This window comes from Stegostoma tigrinum, chromosome 7 (assembly GCF_030684315.1).
Source record: "Stegostoma tigrinum isolate sSteTig4 chromosome 7, sSteTig4.hap1, whole genome shotgun sequence".
NCBI lineage: Eukaryota > Metazoa > Chordata > Chondrichthyes > Orectolobiformes > Stegostomatidae > Stegostoma > Stegostoma tigrinum.
The window spans coordinates 41,258,082-41,282,937 of record NC_081360.1 but is presented as its reverse complement, the minus strand read 5'-3'; the positions used below and the strand labels follow the sequence as shown (position 1 = coordinate 41,282,937).

General features: G+C 40.6%; 1 protein-coding gene across 3 annotated transcripts in view; it reads left to right on the top strand.

Moving 5' to 3' along the window:
* Nucleotides 1-24,856, top strand: part of dnajc10 (DnaJ (Hsp40) homolog, subfamily C, member 10) — a 76,226-nt gene that overhangs the window by 17,347 nt on the left and 34,023 nt on the right. For 2 of the 3 annotated variants that reach the window (XM_048534321.2, XM_048534320.2), the window contains exons 3-17: nt 3,500-3,662; nt 6,904-6,954; nt 8,008-8,090; nt 8,212-8,343; nt 8,648-8,741; nt 9,330-9,407; nt 10,100-10,143; nt 12,433-12,564; nt 14,275-14,364; nt 14,460-14,573; nt 20,482-20,596; nt 21,286-21,413; nt 23,091-23,207; nt 24,012-24,113; nt 24,206-24,361. In XM_048534321.2, coding sequence (XP_048390278.1) covers nt 3,500-3,662; nt 6,904-6,954; nt 8,008-8,090; nt 8,212-8,343; nt 8,648-8,741; nt 9,330-9,407; nt 10,100-10,143; nt 12,433-12,564; nt 14,275-14,364; nt 14,460-14,573; nt 20,482-20,596; nt 21,286-21,413; nt 23,091-23,207; nt 24,012-24,113; nt 24,206-24,361 — 1,599 coding nt within the window. The remainder of the gene's footprint in view (nt 1-3,499; nt 3,663-6,903; nt 6,955-8,007; nt 8,091-8,211; nt 8,344-8,647; nt 8,742-9,329; nt 9,408-10,099; nt 10,144-12,432; nt 12,565-14,274; nt 14,365-14,459; nt 14,574-20,481; nt 20,597-21,285; nt 21,414-23,090; nt 23,208-24,011; nt 24,114-24,205; nt 24,362-24,856) is intronic. The other variant, XM_048534322.2, reaches the window with a different exon arrangement.

Genomic DNA, 24,856 nt, shown 5'->3' with positions numbered 1-24,856 from the left:
CCCAATGAAATGGTTGTGGGCACGCTGGGTTGGAGGCAGACGGAGGTGACTCCAGTTCTATTTTATAAGGTCCAGCAGGGCCGCCAAGACAAATAACAAATCACCTACCATAAAACACTAAATGAAGCAGTCAAATCAGAATCCCAGGTTAGTTTCGGTACTGGACACAGCCTGGTAACAGTAGGCAAGGTATTTACCAACCAAGAGGAAATCCAGCACCTAATCTTTCATGCTGAAATATATTCAGCCATGGTTAATCATAGCATTATATTGACTGTGTGTTGATATCATTGTGGCATTTATTTGTGGCTGCCGTATTCCAAAAATTGTCCATGAGGTGCCACCAGCTGCAGATGAGTGTCTCATCATATGTGCATACTAACCTGCAGTAACTAGCACACAAATAGTTATTCTGATGTGTGTAGTCTTTGCGTGGGTAGTAAGAATAGAAGCAGCAACAAAGCACATACAAGGTGCTCAGTTTAAAATAGACTACCATCCACCTTTGAGCACTCGCACTTCAAGAAACACTTTGCACAGATCTTATCAGCTATTAATGGAATCCATTAAATGTATTTGTATAGGGGTGTATTATAACTTCATAGAATTGCCTTGTACCTTATGCAGTTATTAACGTAGGATTATCTGCGGCTAAATCCACACAGTAGGTGCTTTTCTAGAAACTTTGGCATCCATTATCAATGAATCTACTGTCTCCCATTCAAGATGGAATTTGTAGACATTCAGATATGTTTTTTACAGCATTCAGCCCACATCCACATAGTTCACAGAATATACTGAGGGAATGCTCATCAGTAGGGGAAATCAATAATAGACACTGTTAAGGGACCTATCTATCATTGAACACACATCCACACCATCCATCTGTCTCATCCAAAGGCACTTCTTAGGCCAGTGTCAGTTCAGACCTAGGCAGCCAATGTAGCCTCAGATATCAAGCCAGCAGTTGCTGAGCCATAATACAACCTTGTCGGAGGAGCCAAAGAGCAACCTGCATTCTTGAACTCGCTGAGATTGCTCATCAATCAGCTCACTACTTTTGCTTCTTGGTTAACACCTTAAAGGAGCACTGAATTAGGCAGTAGGATACTTTCAACATACACTCTCAAAGCAGAAGTGCTGAAAGGAAAAATCACTTTATATTCTATATTCTCTTCCTACCTGCCAAATCTATAAAATGGTTATTTCCTTTTCTCCTCCTATCTATTAAATACATCAAGGAATCAAAAATGATAAGTGATTGCAATTACATTTGCACATAGTGTAGAACATTGATGTAGACTGGACTAACAACTGTTTCATGAATTGTTTGCTGCCCCAATCTCTTTGGAACATGTATGCTGAAACTCACATTAAATTTTGTAATGGTTGTTTTCAAATCTTGTTTAATTTATCGGTCTCATTGCTGCTGTGGCGTTGTTAGCAGCTCTTGAAGCTCAGCCTCCTTGCTGTCTTCAGGAAGTGCTGAGGCTACTGCACATGACTTTTCTAACTAAGCAGCATGTTTGGTGGTATAAGAAACTTCTGCTGTAAAGGACATTTAAAACCCAGACAGCAAACTTACTTGTTGATATCATGACTTTTGAATGAAGTGATTCATGGTGCTTTACAAATGGTAAAATAAGAAGTGGATTTAAGGTGGAAGTTAGAATAGTTGAAAAGGTAAGTTAAAGTATCTTCTAAAAATCTAGGGAGCAGTGAAAGGGTTCATGATGAAATTCACATGAGGAAGGCTGAGAAGTTTGAAAACTCCAGCATTTAATGGTGAGATGAAGGGAGAGGTATGCACAAAGCTTCAGTAGGAAGGCTGAATGATGCATTGGGGGATATAAGACTAGAGGAAATTGCAAATTTAAGATAGGGTGCCGCCATGGAAGGATTTGAAAATGATATTAAATTCAGTACACCCGGAGCACCCAAGCCTTTGTAATTTAATAAGGTTGGCAATAATGGGGTGAGTGAAATTTTGTGCAGGGAACCACATATGAGCAGCTGATATGTAGCTAATAGAGACAAAAGTAATTTGGAAGACATTGAATCTTTGTGATGGGTGGTGTGAAATTTTTAAAATACTGGTCAAATTGGGTGTACAGGTTTTGTATAACAAGGTTCAATTTAAGGAAATTGGCAGACAGAATGGGATTATCGATATAGGAGTGAAGTTAATGGCAGATGCTGATGCCACTGTCCTGGGAAAAAAAATTATTCTTTAAATAAGGAAGATCTGCCATTATTAAATTAATTTACAATCTTTTCTCAATTGTTAACTACAACTTCCTACAAAACCAGCAAGCCTAATGACACATCGTTTGCTTTTTTAAAAAAGAAGGCAGTATAATCCTAGCCTGCAAGAGGGATAGGATTTTCTAAGCCATGTCTGTTGCTAGGTGTGCACCCTCGCAACTGCAGCCATTAAAACAATTCTCTTGAGAGGTAATTTCATCTTTTATTTAAAAATGATTAAGTTAGTTAATGAAATGTTATGTTTCCATTTGTCTATAAATATTGATATTTGGAAATATGAATAAGACATAGAAATAATCCTAATATTACATAAATTTAATGGGCAGAATGTAACAGCATACTATATTCATTGCAGCACCACCCACCCCACCCCTAAAAAAAGGTTTTTTTCAGTCTGCCTACCAGAAAGCTGGTTGCTCTATAGCCATAATAAAGTGGTAGCAACCTTGATTATTTGACTTCCCATCCAAGAGAAAGCACTCCCTTGTCAGTCCCCGGCCAATCTGATTTGCCTGGCAGTTCTTTTGCCGCAACAGTGCCAGGATTAAGCATTAGCCGCCGCTGGGATCACAGGCAGTCCCTGAGGAATAAGACTGACAGATCAAGGGCTTAAAAGTAAGTTGGGTTTGTGCATTGGCCCAGTTAGGTACACCCAACAAGGGGGAGTGGGAGCCAACTTTCAAAGGTCAGTTTGGTGGGTTTGCCTCCAATAAGGAGAAGGAAAGGGTGATTACAACAACAACCACCACCACCCCTCACTTGCCCACCACTACAACAACAGCTCGCACAGTGAAAACTGACAGGCTGACCATCAAGCCTCTGCCTTCCCCTGCTGCACAGATCATAGTGGCAGATGCAGAATTAGACCACATTAACCGATCACTTGAGGGCCTGTATATGTTCAACAGTGGGTGCGTTGCCTACTTTCTTCCCTACACACCGTAATGTGGGAAGGCCAACTGTCATATTATGAGTGCTCATTCTTCATACTTGCTGACTGGGGCCAAATGTTTTGATTTGTTTCTACTTTGTGCTTATCGCAAGTGTAAGTTATCTGGTTATTTTGTTAAATGTGATGAATGATAAAAAATACTCCAATGCATGAACGTCTTAATTAACATCAATGGTTAACCTCTCCGAGGGAACATATTGAACAAACGAAATTCTGAACAGATTTCTCAAAATTAACCAACATGATTGACCAATTTGAATATTTGACTCCTTGTTTTAACAGAATAATCCAGAAGCACATGACAACTTTTTGAAAATTAATAGAGCTTACGAAGTTTTGAAAGATGAAGATCTTCGAAAAAAGTATGATAAATATGGTGAGAAAGGCCTTCAGGATCACCAGGGTGGACAGTACGAAAGTTGGAACTTCTATCGTTATGACTTTGGTAAGAGTATATGATGTTTGACTTTCTCTGCCTTTACAGTCTATACCATCTAAATGCATTTCATGTCACATAAGTCTAGTAAGTTTAAACTTTATTTGCTAACTAGAATCACTATTTGATTTAAATCTTTGTTGAACATATAAACACGTGAACATTGGCCCTATATCATTGAGGTCTGGGTAATAGAGCTTCTCCCTGTGCATCACACTTTATCGATGCCAATCTGGGATGAGTACTTCAGATTTGTAAAACTCTTAGATCTTTTATTTTTACTTCTCAAAAAATATTTGGAAACATTTTAGGAAAAGTACAGAAATTGCAGAAGAAATTGACACACTGTTTACCCTTAGACTTGTTCCTGATGCCTTTGAGTAAGCATACAGTAGTTTTTTTAATATTATTTATTCACTGATGAGATATCGCAGCCACTGGGGTAGCATTTACTTCCCTTTTTTGTTTGCCCTTGAGATGGTGTTAGTAAATTGCCTCCTTGATTCTACTGCAGTTCATTTGTTGTATGTAGACCCACAATGCAGTTAAAGTTTCAGGACCCAGAGATACAAAAGGAGCATAATATATTTCCAAGTCAGGGTGTGAGTGGCTTGGAGGGAACTTGCAGGCAATAGTCTCCTGTGGATCTGCTACTCTTATCCTTTTTGATGCTCAAATTGTTGGGTTTGGAAGATCATTTTCTGCAGTATGTTTTTAGATGGTATTCATTCCCGCTGTTGAGCGTTGGTGTTGAAGGGAGTGAATGCTGTGGAGGTGGTGCTAATCAAGAGGGCAGTTTCTCTGTCTGGATAGTGTCAGGCTTCTTGAGTGTTGTTGGAGCTGCGCTCACGAAGGCAAGTGGGGAGTGTTCCACCACACTTATGACTTGTGCCTTGTAGGTGGTGGATAAGCTTTGAGGGCTCAGTAGGTGAGTTACTCATGACAGAATTCTGATATTAGGACCTGCTTTTGTAGCCGCGTTATTTATGTGACTAGTCCAGTTAAATTTCTGATCAGTAGTAACCCCCCAGGATGCTGAGAGTGGAGATTCAGTGATGTATTACCACTGAATGTCAAGGGACAATGTTAAATTCTCTTTTTGGATATGGTTTTTGCACTTGTGTATCATTCTGATTGTGTACACAGTTCTGCTGTGAAAATATACGTATAGGGGCATTCTAGAGGTGCAAAAGTGATTTACAAGAATTATGCAAAATAGTGGAGATTTCAGCTGTCAGAAGAAACTAAACTGTGGAAATTCTTCTTTTTCACAAAAATGAAAACATAAGCATTCAGCTGCTACTTCCTGTAAAATTCTGGATAGGTTTGATAGGGTAATCCTGAGAAAATGTTTCTGCATTTCAGGAATTTGAAACAAGGGCACAATAAAGCATCTACTATCTCCTTTTGTCTTGTTTGTCATTTATATGTTAAACCTCTCCCACTATCCACAGTCATAAGCCTTTCCTTTAGTTCCCTTGTCACTCACTCACTTGCTGAAAACTTATGTCATGACTTCTTCCAATTCTGATGAAAGGGCATTGACCTGAAATATTAAGTTTGGTCATGTTTTACAAATACTTTCTAAACTGCTGAGAGTTTCTCACAATTTTGGTTTTTGCCTCAGATTTCCAGAATTCGCAATATTTTGTTTTTGTATAGTGATACTTGTTTATGATTTGAAAGGAATTCAAGAGAATCTTCTTTATCCAGCCTATGCATAGCATATGCGAATGATTACCACATGGTGTGTTTGAGTCAGTTAACAGTTGCATTTATAGGGAAGCTAGATAAGTACATCGTGGCAAAGGAGTGAAAGGATGTGATAATATGATTAGATGAAGTTGGCTGAGAGAATGATTGTGCGGAACGTAACCACCAGTCTAGACCAATTGGGTCTGATGACCCATACCCATGTTATAAGTTTGATAGGTATGACTTACCTTTCCCTGCCAATGGGATTTAAGGTGGGAACCTGCTAAATTTATGCCTCATCTGCTCATGCGCAATTTTACTAGCAGCAGGGTGCCACAAAGTGGATCTCCCACCTGACTTCACCAAAAGTAGAAGGCTATCAGCTTTTTGTAGCTAGAGTGATGGCAGGCATGGAAGGCCCTCCTTAAACCTCTGGGCTAGTTGGAAGACATTCCAAGGTGTAACCGTTTTTCTGTATTCCTCTCCCAGCTCCATGTCTTTCTTACCAGGCTCCACATGTCTCTTGCTGGCGCCTGTCAACTTATCCATGCCTCTACTCACCTATTATTCGATTACATCGTACTTCCTCGTGAGCCTTTCTGCAGTAAAAACAGTGATCACCATCTTGGTGCATTGCTGATACTGGAGAGTCGACAACTTCTATAGCTCTCTAAAGTGGAACCCCCTACTACTGAGGGACAAAAGTCTTGCCTCAACTGAATTGACGGCTGATCGGCTGTTTTAGTCCCTACACACACAGCAGGCATCAGGCTCATGGGTGAGCTTCAATCCTCAGCCTTCTAACTGGGATTAATGTTGACAACAATGTTTCATTAAATCCAGCTGTTTGTAATGTGAAGCTTTTCTTTTGATTTTGAATTTCTAACTTTATTTATGTTAAATATAACTAAAGGAATTTGAGTTACTATGCTGCACTTACCCAGAGCATTATCATAACAGCAAAAGTAAATTTGCTTCTCGGCAATATTAAACATTTATTGTATAAATTAGTCTCCAGGCCTGAAGCCGGTTAACTGGACTGAAACCCCTGTTTCCAGAGACTATCACTTTGTGTTACTGCACTGTCAGTTTAGACTTTGAGGATGGGTTCAAGCTGTAGTTGCACTGACCAGCAGTGTTGGTGCAAATGCAATAGCTTCTCAGTGATGCAGCATTTGTGGCATTATTGCACATTTAGTCAATACAGCCTTTAATTATTTGAAATCCTAATTGTAAAATTTGCCATAGTATGATCACCCATATAGCTGCAGAAATAGAACTTTCTATTTGTAAAAATGTTTTACTATATAATGTTTGAAAGTTACAATTTTAACAACTTTTTCATCATGTGGCTATCTTACTCTTGCAACAAATTATGTAGACATTTTATTTCCCTCAGTTGGATGTTGGCACTGAGTGTTTAATATTCACAATATAATGAAATATAATGGTTTTTAAATTACATGAAATTTGATGTAAGTGCAGAAATAAATAGTGAATTGATTTGATATATTGTAGTTCAGATCATACACTAATTTCTCTTTCCTACTCTCAGGCATTTATGATGATGATGTTGAAATAATAACATTGGATAAAGGAGACTTTGGTAAGTTTTTTTGGGGTTTAGTGATGAAAAGTTGTGTAGAACATTTGGGACTATACCAATTCAAATTAACTTAATTCCAGTATTTAAGTTATGACATCAGGAACTGTCATTTTTATTAACTTCTTATACTATTGCACTTCTTATACTATTGCGTAGGTAATGTGAATTGTTTAAAAATTGATTGAGCGTTTAAAATTGCTGCTGCAGATGAACAAAATGAACAAAGAGAGCAAAGTTCTTGCTTTACCTTCACGGTGAAATCAAAAAACATTACAAATACAGATCTGAAACAAAATTTGAAAAGTGCTGAAAACACAGCAGCTAATCAGTCAGTACCGATGAGGAGAGCATAGCCAAAAAATAATTTAAACTCCAGTTATTATGTTCAAACACTTACGTAATTTTTCCCTTCACAGATGCTGTCTGACCTTTTCCAGGTTTTGTAAGATTTTTCTGAATCTTATACCCAAATTCCTTTACTCATTAATATTAATTTTCTCCGCTCAGTAATTGCTGGAAAAACCTATCCCAACCCTCAACTAACATTGCATTCTAAATGCCCATTAAATGTTACATTATCAAGATCACTTGCCTATGAATTTATTCTCTCAGCACAAGAATCGCAGTATTATTTTTACAAATCGAACGAGACTTTTCTTCCAATGTTAGTGAATTATGAGCTGCAATAGAAATGTTATTCATTGTGGTCTCTGATTCCCACAAACCACAAGTTTCTTTTTACTGATGCTACTTTGTGCTGTGTTTTCAAATTCAGAAGTTACCTTCCTTTTTACCATGTGAAAAGATGAAAAGCATTTTCTTCTTTTTCACCACTTACCCAATGACCCACCAATCCATCCCAACAAACAAAAAATCTACCAAGAATGAATGACATCCAAAAGTTTATCCAGACCAAAATGATTAATCATCCTTCAGCTTTTCTAGTAGGAATTTGTGGTACTTGAGATTTAACAAATGTCACGGTTCACAGTCAATCTGTGATCATTTCCACACAGATGCATCCATTTGCTGCTGTTTTGTTTTTGTTAATAGATGCTGCTATTACCTCTGGAGAATTGTGGTTTGTAAACTTCTACTTCCCTCGTTGTTCGCACTGCCATGACCTAGCTCCTACGGTATGTTTATCGCTAATTGGCTTTCAGCTGTTAAAGCTAATGCTTTGAATCATCACCTGAAGGTAGTCTGTTCTTCACACTCAAAATAAGCATTTAAAACTTCTTTTTTTCTTCTTTCAAGTGGAGAGAATTTGCCAAAGAGATGGATGGAGTAATCCGTATAGGAGCAGTCAACTGTGGAGATAACCGAATGTTGTGTCGTTCCAAAGGCATCACCAGTTATCCAAGTCTTTACATCTTTAAACCAGGAGAGGTAGGTTTCACATAGGAGCCTAGACTTGTTTTTCCAAAGGTGATTGTATTCTGTCGGCATGTATGTGAAACAGCTGTGCTTGCCCAGTTTTAATATAATCGTGAAACCTACCGACCTCGAGATCTAGCAGGAAGAAAACACTTGTGAAGTAAATTGTTCTGGAAAATAAAACTTGATGCACGTTCTGTGGTATTGATTATGGACTGCATTTTATCTGAATTTGGAGCTCCGTAACTGTATAGACGTACCTATGTCAACTTAGTCCTTAAATAATCTAATTATTAAAATATTTTTGTTTTTCTAGGGCGCAGTGAAATATGTTGGAGATCGATCAAAGGAACAACTTATCCAATTTGCTATGAAGTATGTCACAACCCAGGTGACAGAATTATGGTCAGGTAACTACTGTGCTTTTAAGATTATGCACACTAAAGGTTTTTAAGCTTTCAAAAGTGTTTACATGTAGGATTTGTTTTCCTCCTAAACAATTGAGGCAAGTTGAAATCTATTGTGTGCAATTCTATTATTGCTCAGGTTGGTACATCAGAGACTAGAAACTGAATTGAATCTAAAGTTTTCCCAGTTGGTGCCTTAGGAATTTGTTGTTTTTGATAAAGCTGAAAAATTTTACTGTACTAGAAATAAGACTAATGAAGCCCCACTCAATGTTTTCAGAGTACGAGTCGTGTCTCAACTTGATACTAAATTCCCTCATGAGAATAATAACTGTTTGGACAACACATTAGAGAGTGTTGAACATTACTGAGCATTATCTCGCCAAGAAAGGAATAAGGATAATGTTGGTTAAGAAAATAATCAGGAAAACTGGAGCTGAGAAGTTTGAAAGGCATTTTAAGTGTTATGTGCAACCCAACAGATTACACTACTGGATTACTGCAGTAACAAAATGTCACTAAACTAACAATATAATGTAACCATGCAGGAAGATTACATGTTACATGAATATTAATTTTTTTTATTGCTAGGCAATTTTGCAAGTGCATTCAATACGGCATTCTCTTCTGGAGTTGGATGGCTGGTCACTTTTTGTGCTAAAACAGGAGGTAATAACTAACTTAGTTATGGTTGATGTTTCTGGTTAGAAAGAATATGATAGCTGTTAACCCTGAATAATAAAGTTAGAAATCTTCAGTTCCTTTCTCACTTTCAATTTTTCATTTTTCTGGACTCCCTTCAAGTCACACAAATATTTACCTCTGGCAACTAAGTTAGCTGCACTGCTCAGTAGATGAGATTGAATCAAACCTTGAAATGTAAACCAAATAGCACCACACTGATAGCGAATTTCAAATTAATTAATTAGTTTCACAAATAAGAGAAACCAAACCTGGTCCTGAATAATTGAAGAATTGGGAAGAAGAGCAGTTATATAACTAGCAGTTTTGGTGATGGACAAATAAAGAGGCACCTGATTAAGAACGGTTGGATGTAAGAATGCAACTGGTTTGAACAACTGATTTTCAAGAAAACAGTCCAGTGATGCATGATTACAGGATGTAAAATATTAAACTTGATACAGTAAATCCTTTGTATCTCAAGATCATGACTTGTGAATTTGCCATCTATACTAACTAGCTATCTGTGATTTTTGACCAGTATTTTATTATTCATAGGGAACTCAAGCACATATGACTGTGTTTACAACTCTTTTACTGCTGATTTCAGCATAAATTTTCTTTGTGACAAAGTTGCTTGGAGAAATACAGGCATTTTTCACACTGCTTTTGTTTTGCAGATTGCTTATCTTCACAGACACAACTAAAGTTAGCCGGAATGCTGGTAAGTCCAGTGTTTGTGAAATGAAAGCTTGATCCACTTGCCATCTAAAACAAAATAATCCGCATGTAGGTTCTATACTATTGTTTTGCTTTTCCATTGACTGGCCATCTATGATTAACTGATATGACTGAATTAATTCGATGTCACAAGTACTTGAAATCAATGTGTGCTCTAAAATCCTTGTTGGCTTAACTGCTCCTATCTGGACAGTAATAAATCAGCATTCATAGAATCATAGAATCCTTACCGTGTGGGAAAAGGCCATTTGGCCCAACAAGTCCACACCCACTCTCCAAAGTCCATCGCACCCAGACGCACCCTCCAACTTGTCCCTGTAACTCTTGTTTCCCATGCTAATCCCACCCACCCTACAGATCCCTGGACACTATGGGCAATTTAGCACTGCCAATTTACCTAGCCTGCACATCTTTGGACTGTAGGAGGAAACCAGACCACCCAGAGGAAACCCATGCAGACATGGGGAGAACATGCAAACTGCAGTCGCCCAAGGCTGTAATCAAAGTGGGGTCCCTGGCTCTGTGAGGCAGTAGTGTTAACCACCGAGCCACCATGCCCCACCATTCTTTCGGTTTGGCACATTGTGGCTCAGCATTCTTTAACTGAAGAAAATTGACAGTTCCCACTTAAGTCTTTGTGTATGGAGTTAGGTGAAAAAAGAACCTGATATTGCTGTATTGTGATCAGTGGTTGAACGTACCAGTATGTGATGCATATTGTGTGACATACTAAATCGCCTCTTAATAGCTGTCCAAGTATAGTCAATGGCAATTAATATAGCCAGAAAGAAACGTGAGATAATTAACAAAACAGGTTTGTAGAGAAATGGGCATCTATCTTGTATATTTGTTAGATTCAGTTTTCAGTGGAAATGTTGCCTCAACTATCAATTAATCTTATGTTTGATGCTCTGATGGGTATGATAATTCTATTTTCCATGGTTTGAAACTTCCGGCTCTACTTTATGAATGTACAGCACAAACAGGTTTCGATATTGCTGATCTTATATTTCATCTAAATATTTTAAAATCCAGAAGCGGTTGGTTGAATAGCTGGTGGAAGCATTGGGAATCTTTGGTAATTAATGGCAACCATTATTGGTAAACAGCTCTGTCAGTGAGCATGCTTATTCAGTTTCCTTGTCAGTATAATATGAAATCATAGAATTTTATATTGAAAATGGGAGATGCCATCTCAAAATGGAAACAGTGGCATGTTGGACAAAGTTACAGGAATCTTCCTGTCTTGATTATTATGTCAAAAGTAGTGAAGTACAGTCAATTTCTGATGCCTGTCACCTTGATGAGCATTGTAACTAAAGTATGTAATTCAGCCATGAAGCCTGTCCTGCCACTCCAGATCCCAGGTGAACATCTCTTCAATGCCACTTTTCTGCGGTACCTCCATATTTCTTAATTGTCATTAGTTTCCAGAAACCCATTGATTTTTATTTTTAATGATTGGTCAATGATTGAGTTTCCACAGCTCTCTGCGATAGAGGACTCCAAAGATTCAGCAGCTTTTAACATTGCTAAAAGGAGACTAGAAATTGAAGCTTTTCACTTTGTAGTCATCAGACTTCTGGGAGAAAGAGAGATCTGAACCAAGGTGCTGAGTGGTTGGGCCATCATTGGTGTGGAGATGCAGCAAGAACAGTTAATCATCAGTTTGAATTCTCAGACAAGGCAGACCGATTCTAATTAGCCAGGGCATTGCTGAAATATTAAGACATGCTCTTTCTTTTTTTCCCTTCAGAAATGAATAACTCTATTCTTATTTCCATTCTGATTCATCTGCCATGCCATAGCTTAGTCTGTCCAAATCCAGTTGAAGCCTACTTGCACCATCCTCATAACTTACATTGCCACCCAATTTTATGTCATCGGAAAATTTGGGATACTATTTATGTAGATTGTGAATAATTGTGGACCTATCTGATGAATAATAGAAAGCTACAAAATGTATATGTTCTCAATTTTAAAACCTGGTATTGATGGGCAGCATGTCAGTGCTAGTGGTAGTGTGATTTGGATTTGCATATTTGCTGCATTTTCAGATAATCAGAAGAATTAATTACTGAGATGAATATTGTTCCCTTGATGCTTTCACTTTGTTTCTTTCTGATAAAATGTTCCAGAAAATTTAATGATTAACATGTAATATTGAGAAACCTTCGAATTGGGAAGTAAACTGAGCTTCAAAATATCAGTTCTTTAATTTCTTTTCATAAAGTCAAATACGACATTCAGTGTGACCTTGGTTCATTCTTAGGAAGGACTTGTTGAAATTGGCTGGATGGATTGCACAACTCAGGTTCAACTTTGTACAGATTTAGAAATGACTTCTAGTACAACAGCTTATTTTCCACCTGGTTCGACCATAAAAGAGAAAGGCGGGATCTTGGTATGTATTTGTATATATGTGCCAAGGATACATACATGTCCATTTTTGAAAAAAAAATTGTTTTTTTGGCTAAGATTTTTATTGATCTTTTTTAAAAGCTGAATTTGCATAATGCGATAGTTCCAACCCACCCCCCGCCCCCCCCCCCCCCCCCGCCGCCTGTTCCATCCTCTTTACCCCTTACCACCCCTGTCTATTCCACGCCCTCCTCCCCACTGTCCGTTCCAAACTCAATCCCCCGCCTCCACCCACCATCCATTCCATTCCCCCCTTGAAAAAATTGTAAAATAGGAATTTTGTTTTAGAACCATAGACTCCCTGCAGTGCAGAAAAAAGCTACTTGACCCACCAAGTTTGCTCCAACTCTCCAAAGAGCATCTCACCCAGACCCAGGCCCTCACTCTATCCCTGTAACCCGCATTTACCATGGCCACCCTGCCTAACCTGCACATCCCCAGATACTACAGGCAATTCCTTGTGGCCAATCGACCTAACTAGCACATATTTGGATCCCACAGCATGTCTGTGGGAGGAAACTGGAGCACCCAAGGAAAACCACACGGGCACAGTGGGAATGTTTAACTTTCGTTCGCAAGATGAGGGTGTCGCTGGTTAGGCCAGCATTTATTGCCCATTTCTAATTGCCCAGACGGCATATAAGAGTCAACCGTGTTGCTGTGAGTCTGGAGTCACATGTAGGCCAGACCAAGTAAGGATGACATTAGTGAGTCAGATGTAGTTTCTCCGGACAACAGACAGTGGCTTCATGGTCGTCATTAAATTCTTAATTCCAGATATTTATTGAACTCAAATTCCATCAACTGCCATGGTGCGATTCAAACCCAGGTCTCCAGAATGTTTCTGAGTTCCTGGATTAACAATCCAGCAATAATACCATGAGGCCATTTCCTCCACCCACAGCTGGAATTGAACTCAGGTCCTGGTGCTATGAGGCAGCAGTGCTAAACACTGAGCCCCCGTGACACCCTTTGGACAAGTTCAATAGCATAAGAACCCAGTGCAAACTAGTGATTAAATTGGTCATGGCAAAACGTTTTCACTGATGCTGCCTGGGTATCTCTAAATTTGGTTTCAGTTGACATCACATTCAAAACTGTTTGGTGAAGCAGACCTCATATGGTTAACAAAAGTAACTATCCAGATTTGACCACTGACCACATCTTTGAGACAGTGGGCTTGATAACTGAGTTCCTTCCTGATTTTGTATGCTCCTGCAGTATGTTTGGATAATTTTAGATGAAAACTGATAAATGACAGAAGAATGAGAATGCTGTAGCAATAGTTGACTTTGTGCTGTTTGTCTATTGCAAAGTCATTTCAGCATTTTCACATATGTGCTCAGCATGTGGTTTCTTCAGAATTTGCTAAACTAGATAATGCGTCTGTATGTGATTTGAAGAACGCTGGAAACCCTAGCAAAGGGCCAGTCTGGGTCAGTTAGCTTGGTTAGATGTATATGATGCTAATAGTGCAAGTTCAGTCCCTCCTTGTACTGACATTGTAGTTTGTGCCCCCTTGCTGTGCCTCCTGTTTGCAGAGAATTTACCCCGCAGGCTACATTAACCACTTAACTGTTGTCTTAGATGGTCTGTGGCAAATTACAGTGATGAATAAATATTTTTCTATTTTGCATCTTGTGGGCAAACTGTTTTTAAAATCTCCTGTTGTAGTCTGTCTTTTTCTCCATAGTTCCTAAATAGCCTGGATGCCAGAGAAATTTATGTTGAGGTTATGCAGTACTTACCAGATCTGGAAAAGCTGACTGAACAATCATTCCAGGTATGGCCGGATGGAAATTGAAATAATAATGGAACAAAAATGTAATCAGTGTAGCAAAAAAACAACAAAAATAATTTCAACCACTTCTTTTCTAGAACAAGTTAACACACCATCGCTGGCTGATTTTCTTTAAGTTTGGTGGCACAGTAGAGCCTGGTGATTATGAATTCAAAAAAACCAAAGTTCTTTTACAAAGTGACAATATCCAGGTACAACTCCTTAAGTGTGTTAAATTATTAAATGTATGATCATACTGTCTCTGTTTGGTTGTGCTGTAAGTCAGTTTGTAGTTGAGCTGTATGGTAAAGTTGCACATTTAATTACCGATCTGCAGGTTTCTTGATTGCAGCTGACATGGCAGCTGGAGTATTACAATTGGCCTCAGCATTCCTGGGTTAGAGATGAGAAAATTATCTTGTGTTCTTATAATCATTTTGACATGACCCTTACATGGCCAGAGGCCAGGAGTATGTTTTTTTTATTACTTTGTTTGCAGTTCAAAAAGCTGCCAGTGCACACTGTCCAAGTTCATGAATGAAAAGCAGAAAAGTATTTACAGTAAGATAGTTTGAATTGTAGGGAGCCAGCCTCCAAAGCTGTGTTAAGCAAACCTTCGTGATTGCCGAAGAAGTGTCTATAACCTGATCCGCAATGGACTACAGTCTACATTCAAGCCTTCCCAATTTTGCCCCAGCTGTGACCACCTCTACACCCAGAGCATGCAGACCCTTCAGTGTTTCTCCCTGCGAGTCCTAAAACAGACACTCGCAGCCATGCGCCGGCATCTCCAGGCACTGCAATCCAGCCTGCCCCAGCTCAGACCCTCCCTCTCCCAGACCTGCAAAGGACCTCTCCTGTTTTTCTACCCTCCGCAGGATCCACAGACTGAACACCCAGTTCTACTCAGCTTTACTGGACACCAAAAATCGCAAGTACAATAAACTCACTGGCTCCTGACACCCACAAGAGGATTCCTGCACCTCCCATATCCTGAGCCTGTCCTTGCCGCTCCCTCACCATGTTTCCGCCGCCATTGACGATGAGGACACGGCTGGTGACCCCACTGATGACGTCACATCCGCCACCACGGGGCACACCACTTCCGGGACCACGAACGCGACCGCTGCTGCAGTCACCGCCTCCACTTCCAGAACCAACACCACACAAATCACCCTCACTGCTGCTGCTGCCGCCCACTCCGCTCCGTCCACAGCCGATGCTGACGGAACCCCGCCCACAGCTGATGCCGCCGACAGAACCCCGCCCACAGCCAACGCCGACAGAACCCTCTGCCCACAACCTCCACAGCCAGCAACCCCAGAGTAGACAGCCACACTGAGCCCTGCCGCATCTTCACCATCCCCACAGAACTCCCACTGACTGAAGATGAACGGTCAGTCCTAACCAAGGGGCTCACCTTTGTCCCCCTCCACCCACACATCAACAAATACTAGTGATGTTTGGACATCGAGCAGTTTTTCCGCCGCCTTCGCCTCCCAGCTTACTTCTTTAACCGGGACCCGAACCCTCCCTCCACTGACCCCTTCACATGCCTCCAACACAAGTCCTCTTCCTGGACACCACCCCCAGGCCTCCTACCCTCCCTTGAACTCTTCATCTCCAACTGCCGTCAAGACATTAACCACCTCAACCTCTCCACCCCTCTCACCCACTCCAACCTCTCCCCCGCAGAACGGGCAGCCCTCCGCTCCAACCCCAACCTCCCCATCAAACCCGCAGACAAGGGTAGAGCAGTGGTAGTATGGCGCACTGACCTCTACATCACCGAGGCCAAACGCCAACTCTCCGACGCCTCCTCAATCATGACCCCACCCCCGAGCACCAAACCATCATCTCCAACACCATCCATGACCTCATCACCTCAGGGGACCTCCCACCCACAGCCTCCAACCTCATTGTACCCCAACCCTGCATGGCCCGTTTCTATCTCCTTCTTCCCAAAATCCACAAACCTGCCTGCCCTGGTCGACCCGTTGTCTCAGCCTGTTCCTGCCCCACCGAACTCATCTCCACCTATCTGGATTCCATTTTCTCCCCTTTGGTCCAGGAACTCCCCACCTACGTCCGTGACACCACCCACGCCTTCCACCTCCTCCAGGACTTACAATTCCCTGACCCCCAACACCTCATTTTTACCATGGACGTCCAGTCCCTATACACCTGTGTTCCTCATGCAGATGGCTTCAAGGCCCTCCGCTTCTTCCTGTCCCGCAGGCCCGACCAATCCCCCTCAACCGACACCCTCATCCGCCTAGCCGAACTCGTCCTCACCCTCAACAACTTCTCTTTCGATTCCTCCCACTTCCTACAGACAAAGCGGGTGGCCACGGGTACCCGCATGGGCCCAAGCTATGCCTGCCTCTTTGTAGGTTACATGGAACAGTCCCTCTTCTGCACCTACACAGGCCCCAAACCCGACCTCTTCCTCCGTTACATTGATGACTGCATCGGCACCGCCTCTTGCTCCCCAGAGGAGCTCGAACAGTTCATCCACTTTACCAACACCTTCCACCCCAACCTCAAGTTCATCTGGGCCATCTCCAACACATCCCTCGCCTTCCTGGACCTCTCGGTCTCCATCTCAGGTAACCAGCTAGAAACTGATGTCCATTTTAAGCCCACTGACTCCCACAGCTGCCTAGAATACACCCCCTGCAACCCACCCTCCTGCAAAAATTCAATCCCCTATTCCCAATTCCTGCGCCTCTGCCGCATCTGCTTCCAGGATGAGGCATTCCTCTCCCGCACATCCCAGATGTCTACGTTCTTCAAGGACTGCAACTTTTCCCCCCCCGCAGTGGTCGAGAACGCCCTTGACCGCGTCTCCCGCATTTCCCGCAACACATCCCTCACAAACACCCCAGAGGATCCCCCTCGTTCTCACATACCACCCTACCAACCTCCGGATACAACGTATCATCCTCTGACACTTGCGCCATCTACAATCCGACCCCACCACCCAAGCTATTTTTCCATCCCCACCCTTATATGCCTTCCGGAGAGACCCCTCTCTCCACGACTCCCTTGTCCGCTCCACACTCCCCTCCAACTGCACGACACCCGGCACCTTCCCCTGCAACCGCAGGAAGTGCTACACTTGCCCCCACGCCTCCTCCCTCACCTCTATCCCAGGCCCCAAGATGACCTTCCATATCAAGCAGATGTTCACCTGCACATCTGCCAATGTGGTACATTGTATCCATTGCACCCGGTGTGGCTTCCTCAACATTGGGGAAACCAAGCGGAGGCTTGGGGACCGCTTTGCAGAACACCTCCGCTCGGTTCGCAACAAACAACTGCACCTCCCAGTCGCAAACCATTTCCACTCCCCCTCCCATTCCTCAGACGACATGTCCATCATGGGCCTCCTGCCGTGCCACAGTGATGCCACCCGAAGGTTGCAGAAACGGCAACTCCTATTCCGCTTGGGAACCCTGCAGCCCAATGGTATCAACGTGGACTTCACAAGCTTCCAAATCTCCCCTTCCCCCACTGCATCCCAAAACCAGCCCAGCTCGTCCCCTCCTCCGACTGCATCCCAAAACCAGCCCAGCCTGTCTCTGCTTCCCTAACCTGTTCTTCCTCCAACCTCAAGTCGCACCTCCATTTTCCACCTACCACCTCACCCCACCTCCTTAACCTGTCCATCTTCCCTGGACAGACCTATCCCCTCCCTACTTCCCCACCTATACTCTCCTCTCTACCTATCTTGTTTTCTCTCCATCTTCGGTCTGCCTCCCCCTCTCTCCCTATTTATTCCAGAATCCTCACCCCATCCCCCTCTCTGATGAAGGGTCTAGGCCCGAAACATCAGCTTTTGTGCGCCTGAGATGCTGCTTGGCCTGCTGTGTTCATCCAGCTCCACACTTTGTTATCTTGTCTGTAACCTGATTTTGTTTTTAAATACATTCATGGAATATTGACATCACATTTTGCGTGCCATTTATTACCCATCCCTCATTGCTAGTGGGCAGTAAAGACTGAACCACATTTATGTGGGTCTGGAATCACATGAAGACCAGACCAGGTAAAGACAGCAGTTTGCTTCCCTTAAGGACATGAGTGAACCAAACCAGTTTTTTCAATAATCAAAGATAACAAAGCGTGAAGCTGGATGAACACAGCAGGCCAAGCAGCATGTCAGGAGCACAAAAGCTGACGTTTCAGGCCTACACCCTTCATCAGAGAGGGTGTGCTCCTGAGATGCTGCTTGGCCTGCTGTGTTCATCCAGCTTCTCACTTTGTTATCTTGGATTCTCCAGCATCTGCAGTCCCCATTATCTCTTTTCAATAATCAACACAGTTTCATGTCTTCAATAGACTCTTAATCCAGATTTTTATTGAATTCAAAATCCATAGATTCACACATGTCCTCAAAATTTACTAGGATCTCTGGAGCAATAATCTAGCTAATACCGCGAGGCATCATCTCCCCATAGATTTACCTCCAAGTACGCTCTGTCAAAAAATGAAAACACTGATGCAGTAAATATGTGAAAAATCTCTTTTTAAATTTGTTCACACACATTAGTGGTTTGACCTTGAACAGTAAAAGACATTTTAAAATGTTCGGATTTAGCTTTGGAAAAACTCAAATCTTTTCCTACAGAGTGTGCTATCTTTTGATGAGTGTGATATGGTCCAGGGTATTGTCAATGCAGTTTAAAATGCAAAATCTTAGATCACCTCAATGTCTTTTGTGACTTCACCAAGGGAAACGTGGGTGATTGGGTGGGAATTCATCAGACTTTCAGTCATTGAGCTCCCCAATTGAAGAATGTATTTATGACTTTTCTGTCAGCTCTGTTGTCGATTGTTTTCCACCTCAGCATAAGTTTTTATGAATGTTTCTGATGGAATTTCTATGCTGGCCTGCCACAGGTATGTAAAATGAGCTGGTTTGTCTCACCCAACCCCTCCACGTATATTGCATCTTCTGCAGTTGTAGCCTGTTTGAACTCAGCATGGTGGCAGTATTCGGCAATTGTGGCTTCCTTCACCATATCCACACTTCCTTCATCATGAACATGATCTTTGGAACAATTATCCTGCTTCAAATCATTGGTCTTGATAACCTGAGAGGCTATCTGCCATGGGTAATGGTTTTTAGTTTCCTGATCATCGTCTGTTCATTTGCTAGAGTTTGTCTATAATTGACTACAAAAATGGCATCAGTCATTTGTCATAGCTGTTACAGCTATTGCATCTTCACTGAGTGAAAGATGATGCTGTGCCTTGTTTTGAATTGCTCCAGTCATCAATCTGCAAGTCAGCACGTTTCATCCCAGCCTCCTTGCTTGAGCTGACTTCATCCACATTAGTGAAACGTCTTCAATGTTTGGATAGGTAGCTTCTCATTCACTTCCTTGTTGAAGTGAATGCCTGCTTGTCACACTGCTCCAAGACGTCAGTCAGAATGGTTGACAATGATGGTGGAATCTCTGACTCTTTAACAATGACTGACTGACTGCTTTTTCGCTTACCCTGTCAACTTTACTTTGTCTCCAACTGACAACAGTTTTAGCTTTCTCACAGAGTTTGAGTGTCCTTTCAGAAATTTTGATGTTAAATGATGATTTGCTTGTGATTGAGAAGCAAGGCCCTCTAGGATATTGCTGCTCCACATGGAGGAATATAATGTCAGGCATTGTTTCTATGATTGTATCTGGTGACTCTAAAGGAAGCCTATTAGTTAAGAATAGAATTAAACTTGTCAAATATGCCTGCAGACAAAGAGCAACCAACAGTTATGACCGTGCAGAACCAGATGACAATCAGCTGCTGAATCTTACCCCAGCAAAGAGTTGACACGTTCGTGAAAGGAGAAAAATAATGCCAGGAGAGAGAGATTAATATTGTTAAGCTTAACTACACGCTTGTGGAGTTGATGTTGCCACAGCTATACTTTCAGCTGCCCCATTGCCTGAAAAGCGAACACTTAAAAACCCATTAATACTCTTAATTTGTTAATTTTTAATTTAATATAAGACATATAAATATGATTTTTTTCAAATGACATCAGCCAAGCTCGGTAATATCCCTAAAATTGCCACTTACAGGTAAAGTACTTTAACATAAATGCTAATATTTTTCCAGGTTGGAACATTTGACTGCCATGAAGGATCACGTATCTGCAAGAGCCTCTATATCCACCAACCTTCTGTTGTAATATTCAAAGGCGGTGGAACACGAGCCTTTGAAATACATCATGGTAAGAACTGTTATCTCGAGTTACTATAGCATTATGAAAGCAAACCGTTTTTGACATTTTGACTATTCCTGTTGTTTTTGTTCTGGACACATTACTTGTAGAAGATAATTTCCGGAGTTTTGACTGGCAACAGGAAGAGATTACCAAATGTGCTGTTCGTTGATCTGCATTTTGTCAGATTGGCATAGTGTTACTGCATCTACTCTTATAGATATAAGTTGTGAATTGAAGCCCCAGTCCAAGGCCTCAATATAATACAGACTGACAAATCAGTTCCATGCTGCCAGTGGTGTTGTCTTTCAGGTCAGAAATTAAGCTAAGACCCAGTCATTGTTTCACAATGATGTCAAAGGTAGATGCCAAAGAATCCCTGCCACATTTTGAAGGTGGTTTAGCATTCTGTAGTTATGCTGTCCAACAATTCTGTTAACAAATTCCACCAAAGAAAAACCTGCAGAATAACATTAACTAAACTTGGAGTTTCTCATTGGTTGCAGTTTTTTAAATGCCCTGATGCCCTTCATGTCCTTAGTAAGTAAATTTCTTCATTTGATGTTATGTAGCACGTGGATCTCCTACAAATAAATCCTTTGCCTAGAATGCCCTATCTCTCTCGATTGGATATGCAGTGTGAAATTGTATTACAGTTTATATTCCATTCCTTTTCATGATCTATTCTTTCCTTAAAGGTAAAAAGGTTCTCTATGACATTGTGTCCTTTGCAAGAGAGAGCATCAATGCACCTGTTATCACACTTAGTCCGAAAAATTTTCCAAAGAACGACAGGGAACCTTGGCTTGTGGATTTCTTTGCACCAGTAAGTTCGTTCTTGAAGCTTTTAAAGATGCAGAAAATAAAGTTATTTAATAATGCTGGACTAGCATGTCCTTTTCCTGATGCTTTGTACTGTTACAGTGCAATCTAATTTTCCCATGTACTTATTAAAAGAACTCCTAACAGTAGTCTGATTTTTGACTGATTTTCCATAATTTGTAGCTCTGTACTAACGCTAACAATGTCATATCTTTAACTGGTGCACCAGTCCACATTAGAACTAAGCAACATAAGGGTTGGGTGGGTGTGCAGGCAGTATGAGGTGAACGCACCAAATAGCATAAGTACAAAGTTATACTCAGAACAATAGTGTAATAAGGCTCATTTTTGCACAAATGCACCTTTCTTGGCATTTAAGACGTGATTTCAATTTTCCCAGCTTCTGAACAATGTAAGCAAAAGCAAAACAGGTGGGAAATTGAGTGAGAATGGAAAAATGGCTTGTGGATATCAGGAGTGGCAACTTCAAGCTGGTTGGCAGGGTCTCTACTGGCAGTCCTATATTTTATAGATAGATTGTTAGTTAGATTATAGTTAATTAGATTCACTTTAATCTCCTTTTGCTATCAATTTACAGTAAACACTTCTGTGACATTGCCAGGGGTAAATGCATTAGACAGTGATGTTAATCAAACCTTGTGAATATGTCCATTTATCATAATAGGTATGTTTATGCATTATATTTCAACACCAGATTTTGAAGGAAATTAACAGATGATGTGACTGTCCTGTCATCCCATAAACCTGAATTTGAGGCCAATCCAAACTAAACACACAGAATAGAATAAGTTCTACCATGGACATCAAGTCTGGACTGTCCCAACCTTCCTATTTTTTAGATGTATAACTGCTGGATTAATTTTTTTGGAGATGGCCATTTAATAAGTTATCACTGTGTTTGCAAATCAGTTAAGAATGGTGGATTCACTGTTGGGTTGGGAAAGATGGCTAGTGTGCCAACTGAGAATGGATGCCAGCAGCTCCACTGTGAAAGCTTATATTGCTGATCTGAATGACCCAAGAGAGGGCAGCACCAGATGAAAGTGCAGTAATAATGATACAGTTGTTATGACTGAATCATGTGATGGGATCCTGGTGATTTTTGACAGCATTGTGGCCTATACAAGAAAATGGTACTTGTTACAGTAATGCTTGCCTCAACTATATGACCAATGCTGCCACATTCATTGCTATTAGCCTTTGTGCTGCTGCCTCCAGGAAATGTATTGAGAACATGCAAGGGAACATGCTGCACAATTTGTAGATTTCCCACCTCCCCAACTCTAAAGTTGTCTCTGTGAGGCTGGAAAAATGATGCCCATATCAGTGTAATATTCAGTAAGTATCCCATTAAAATGAACTTAGGCTATCAGAGTTTACATCTATTTTACTTTGAAAAACCAATACATACCCCCTCTGTCAGGTATTTGCATGAGACAAACTTTCACATTTGCCTACAATGATTTCACTGAAGAAATTCCTTAAAGATTCACTAGAGATATAATGACAAATCACAAAGATCAATAAATCTTAATGGGTTCCTTCTATATCAGTTGTTTGTAAAATATTGTAATAAGTTATGCAGCAAAATAAGATACTTATCATTGCATATTAATGTTATCGGTGATTGAAAACTAGAATGTGTCTTCATAATTTTCAGTGGTGTCCTCCCTGTCGTGCCCTTTTGCCTGAACTGCGTAAAGCTTCTAAACAATTAGTTGGTCAGCTTAAGTTTGGAACATTGGATTGTACAGTCCATGACAGTTTATGCAATACAGTGAGTATGAACTTTATTCATAGTATTGTTTAATTATAAAGTAAATTTAAACAATGCATTTGATAAAGAAAATGCCCAAAACATGTTTCAGAATGAAGAACTTTAAAATATTCAGCTGGATCCATGTTTGTGGATGATATTGCCAAGGTAGCAAGGAAAAAAGGTCAGATCCTTGACAGGGCCTTAAAATAACTGTGCAGGAGGGAAGTATCATTGCTGGAGTTGGTTTCACTCTTCGTTTGATTTTAGAACAACTGAGGGGAATTTCATTGAACTAGGTAATGTTAAGGTAGGGATTAAAAGGGGATGATGTCAAGTATTCAAAGAGAATGAGGAGCGATAATACACAAGATTGTCAGAGAGTGTCATTCTTGATTTTTGATTAGAATTGCCTGTCGGCAGTCAGAAAATCTCGAAGCTGATTTGAGACATTCATAAATGTTGTTGCGGGAATGCTGGATATAGATCATGGGAATATATATTTTAGGGTTTTGGAAAGGAAAGACAGATTAGAGAAGGTGAATTTATTTAAAGAAAGAGTGGACAGGGATGAGGCTTTTTGTTGGAGAGAATGCTAGAGACTTTCAAAAAAGTGAAATCATTGGAACCGGGTAAAGAAGTTAAATATTCAGTAGTACAATGAGAATGGAGATGGGTCTTATGGACAATATGAGCTTGGAGATGGTGATGGGACAATATGGAAGGAGCCTTTTTTAAATCTAATGAGATGAGGTTTCGAGGGGAGGTTTGGTAGATGCTGAGTATAACGTTAAAAGATTAATAATTCTCCTATTGTTGTTCAAGCATGGTATCCAAGCTTATCCAACAACATTAATATTCAATCAATCCAATGTTCATGAATATGAAGGCCATCATACAGCTGATGAACTTCTGGAGTTTATTCAGGTAAAACATTTTTATACAACAGTGATTTGCTTTAATGATTATTTTAATTTTGCTGTTGATTTAATTCATTATTTTATTTACCATTTGACCAGGAGCTTATAAGTCCCTCAGTAATAGCACTAACGCCAGAGAATTTTGAAGGATTAGTTAGAAGGAGAGCACAAGATGAAATTTGGATGGTCGATTTTTATGCTCCATGGTGTGGCCCATGCCAAGCTTTAATGCCAGAATGGAAGAGAATGGCCAGGGTAACAAAAATACTTTCTCTTTGCAACTGACAAAAAAATTACTTCATAATGTTATGATCTGATTTTCTATTCAGCTGAGGAACACTGTATAAAGTTTTCACTTCAAGCTATGTTTTTCCCCAATACCAAAGTAAATTGATTATTAAAAGAAAACACAGAATTGTAGATGTTGGAGATCTGAAATAAAAATAAAAACTGAAATTGCGGGGAAAACTCAGTAGATCTGGCAGCATCTATGGGAAGAAAGCAGAGTTAACATTTCACTCCAGTAATTCTTCATTAGAAAACAATAAATTAATTATTACTTGCACTTGAATTGAAAAATGTTATAAAATCATCTTCTAATCAATTGAGAACTGATTTGAATGTTATTGCATGCTCACACTCAAATTATATTGTACACAATGGGCATGGTAGAATGCAGTATCATGGTGAAACACCAATTTAACCTGGATATGTTTATTTGCACTGCATGGAGTACTCCTTCAGTCAAGA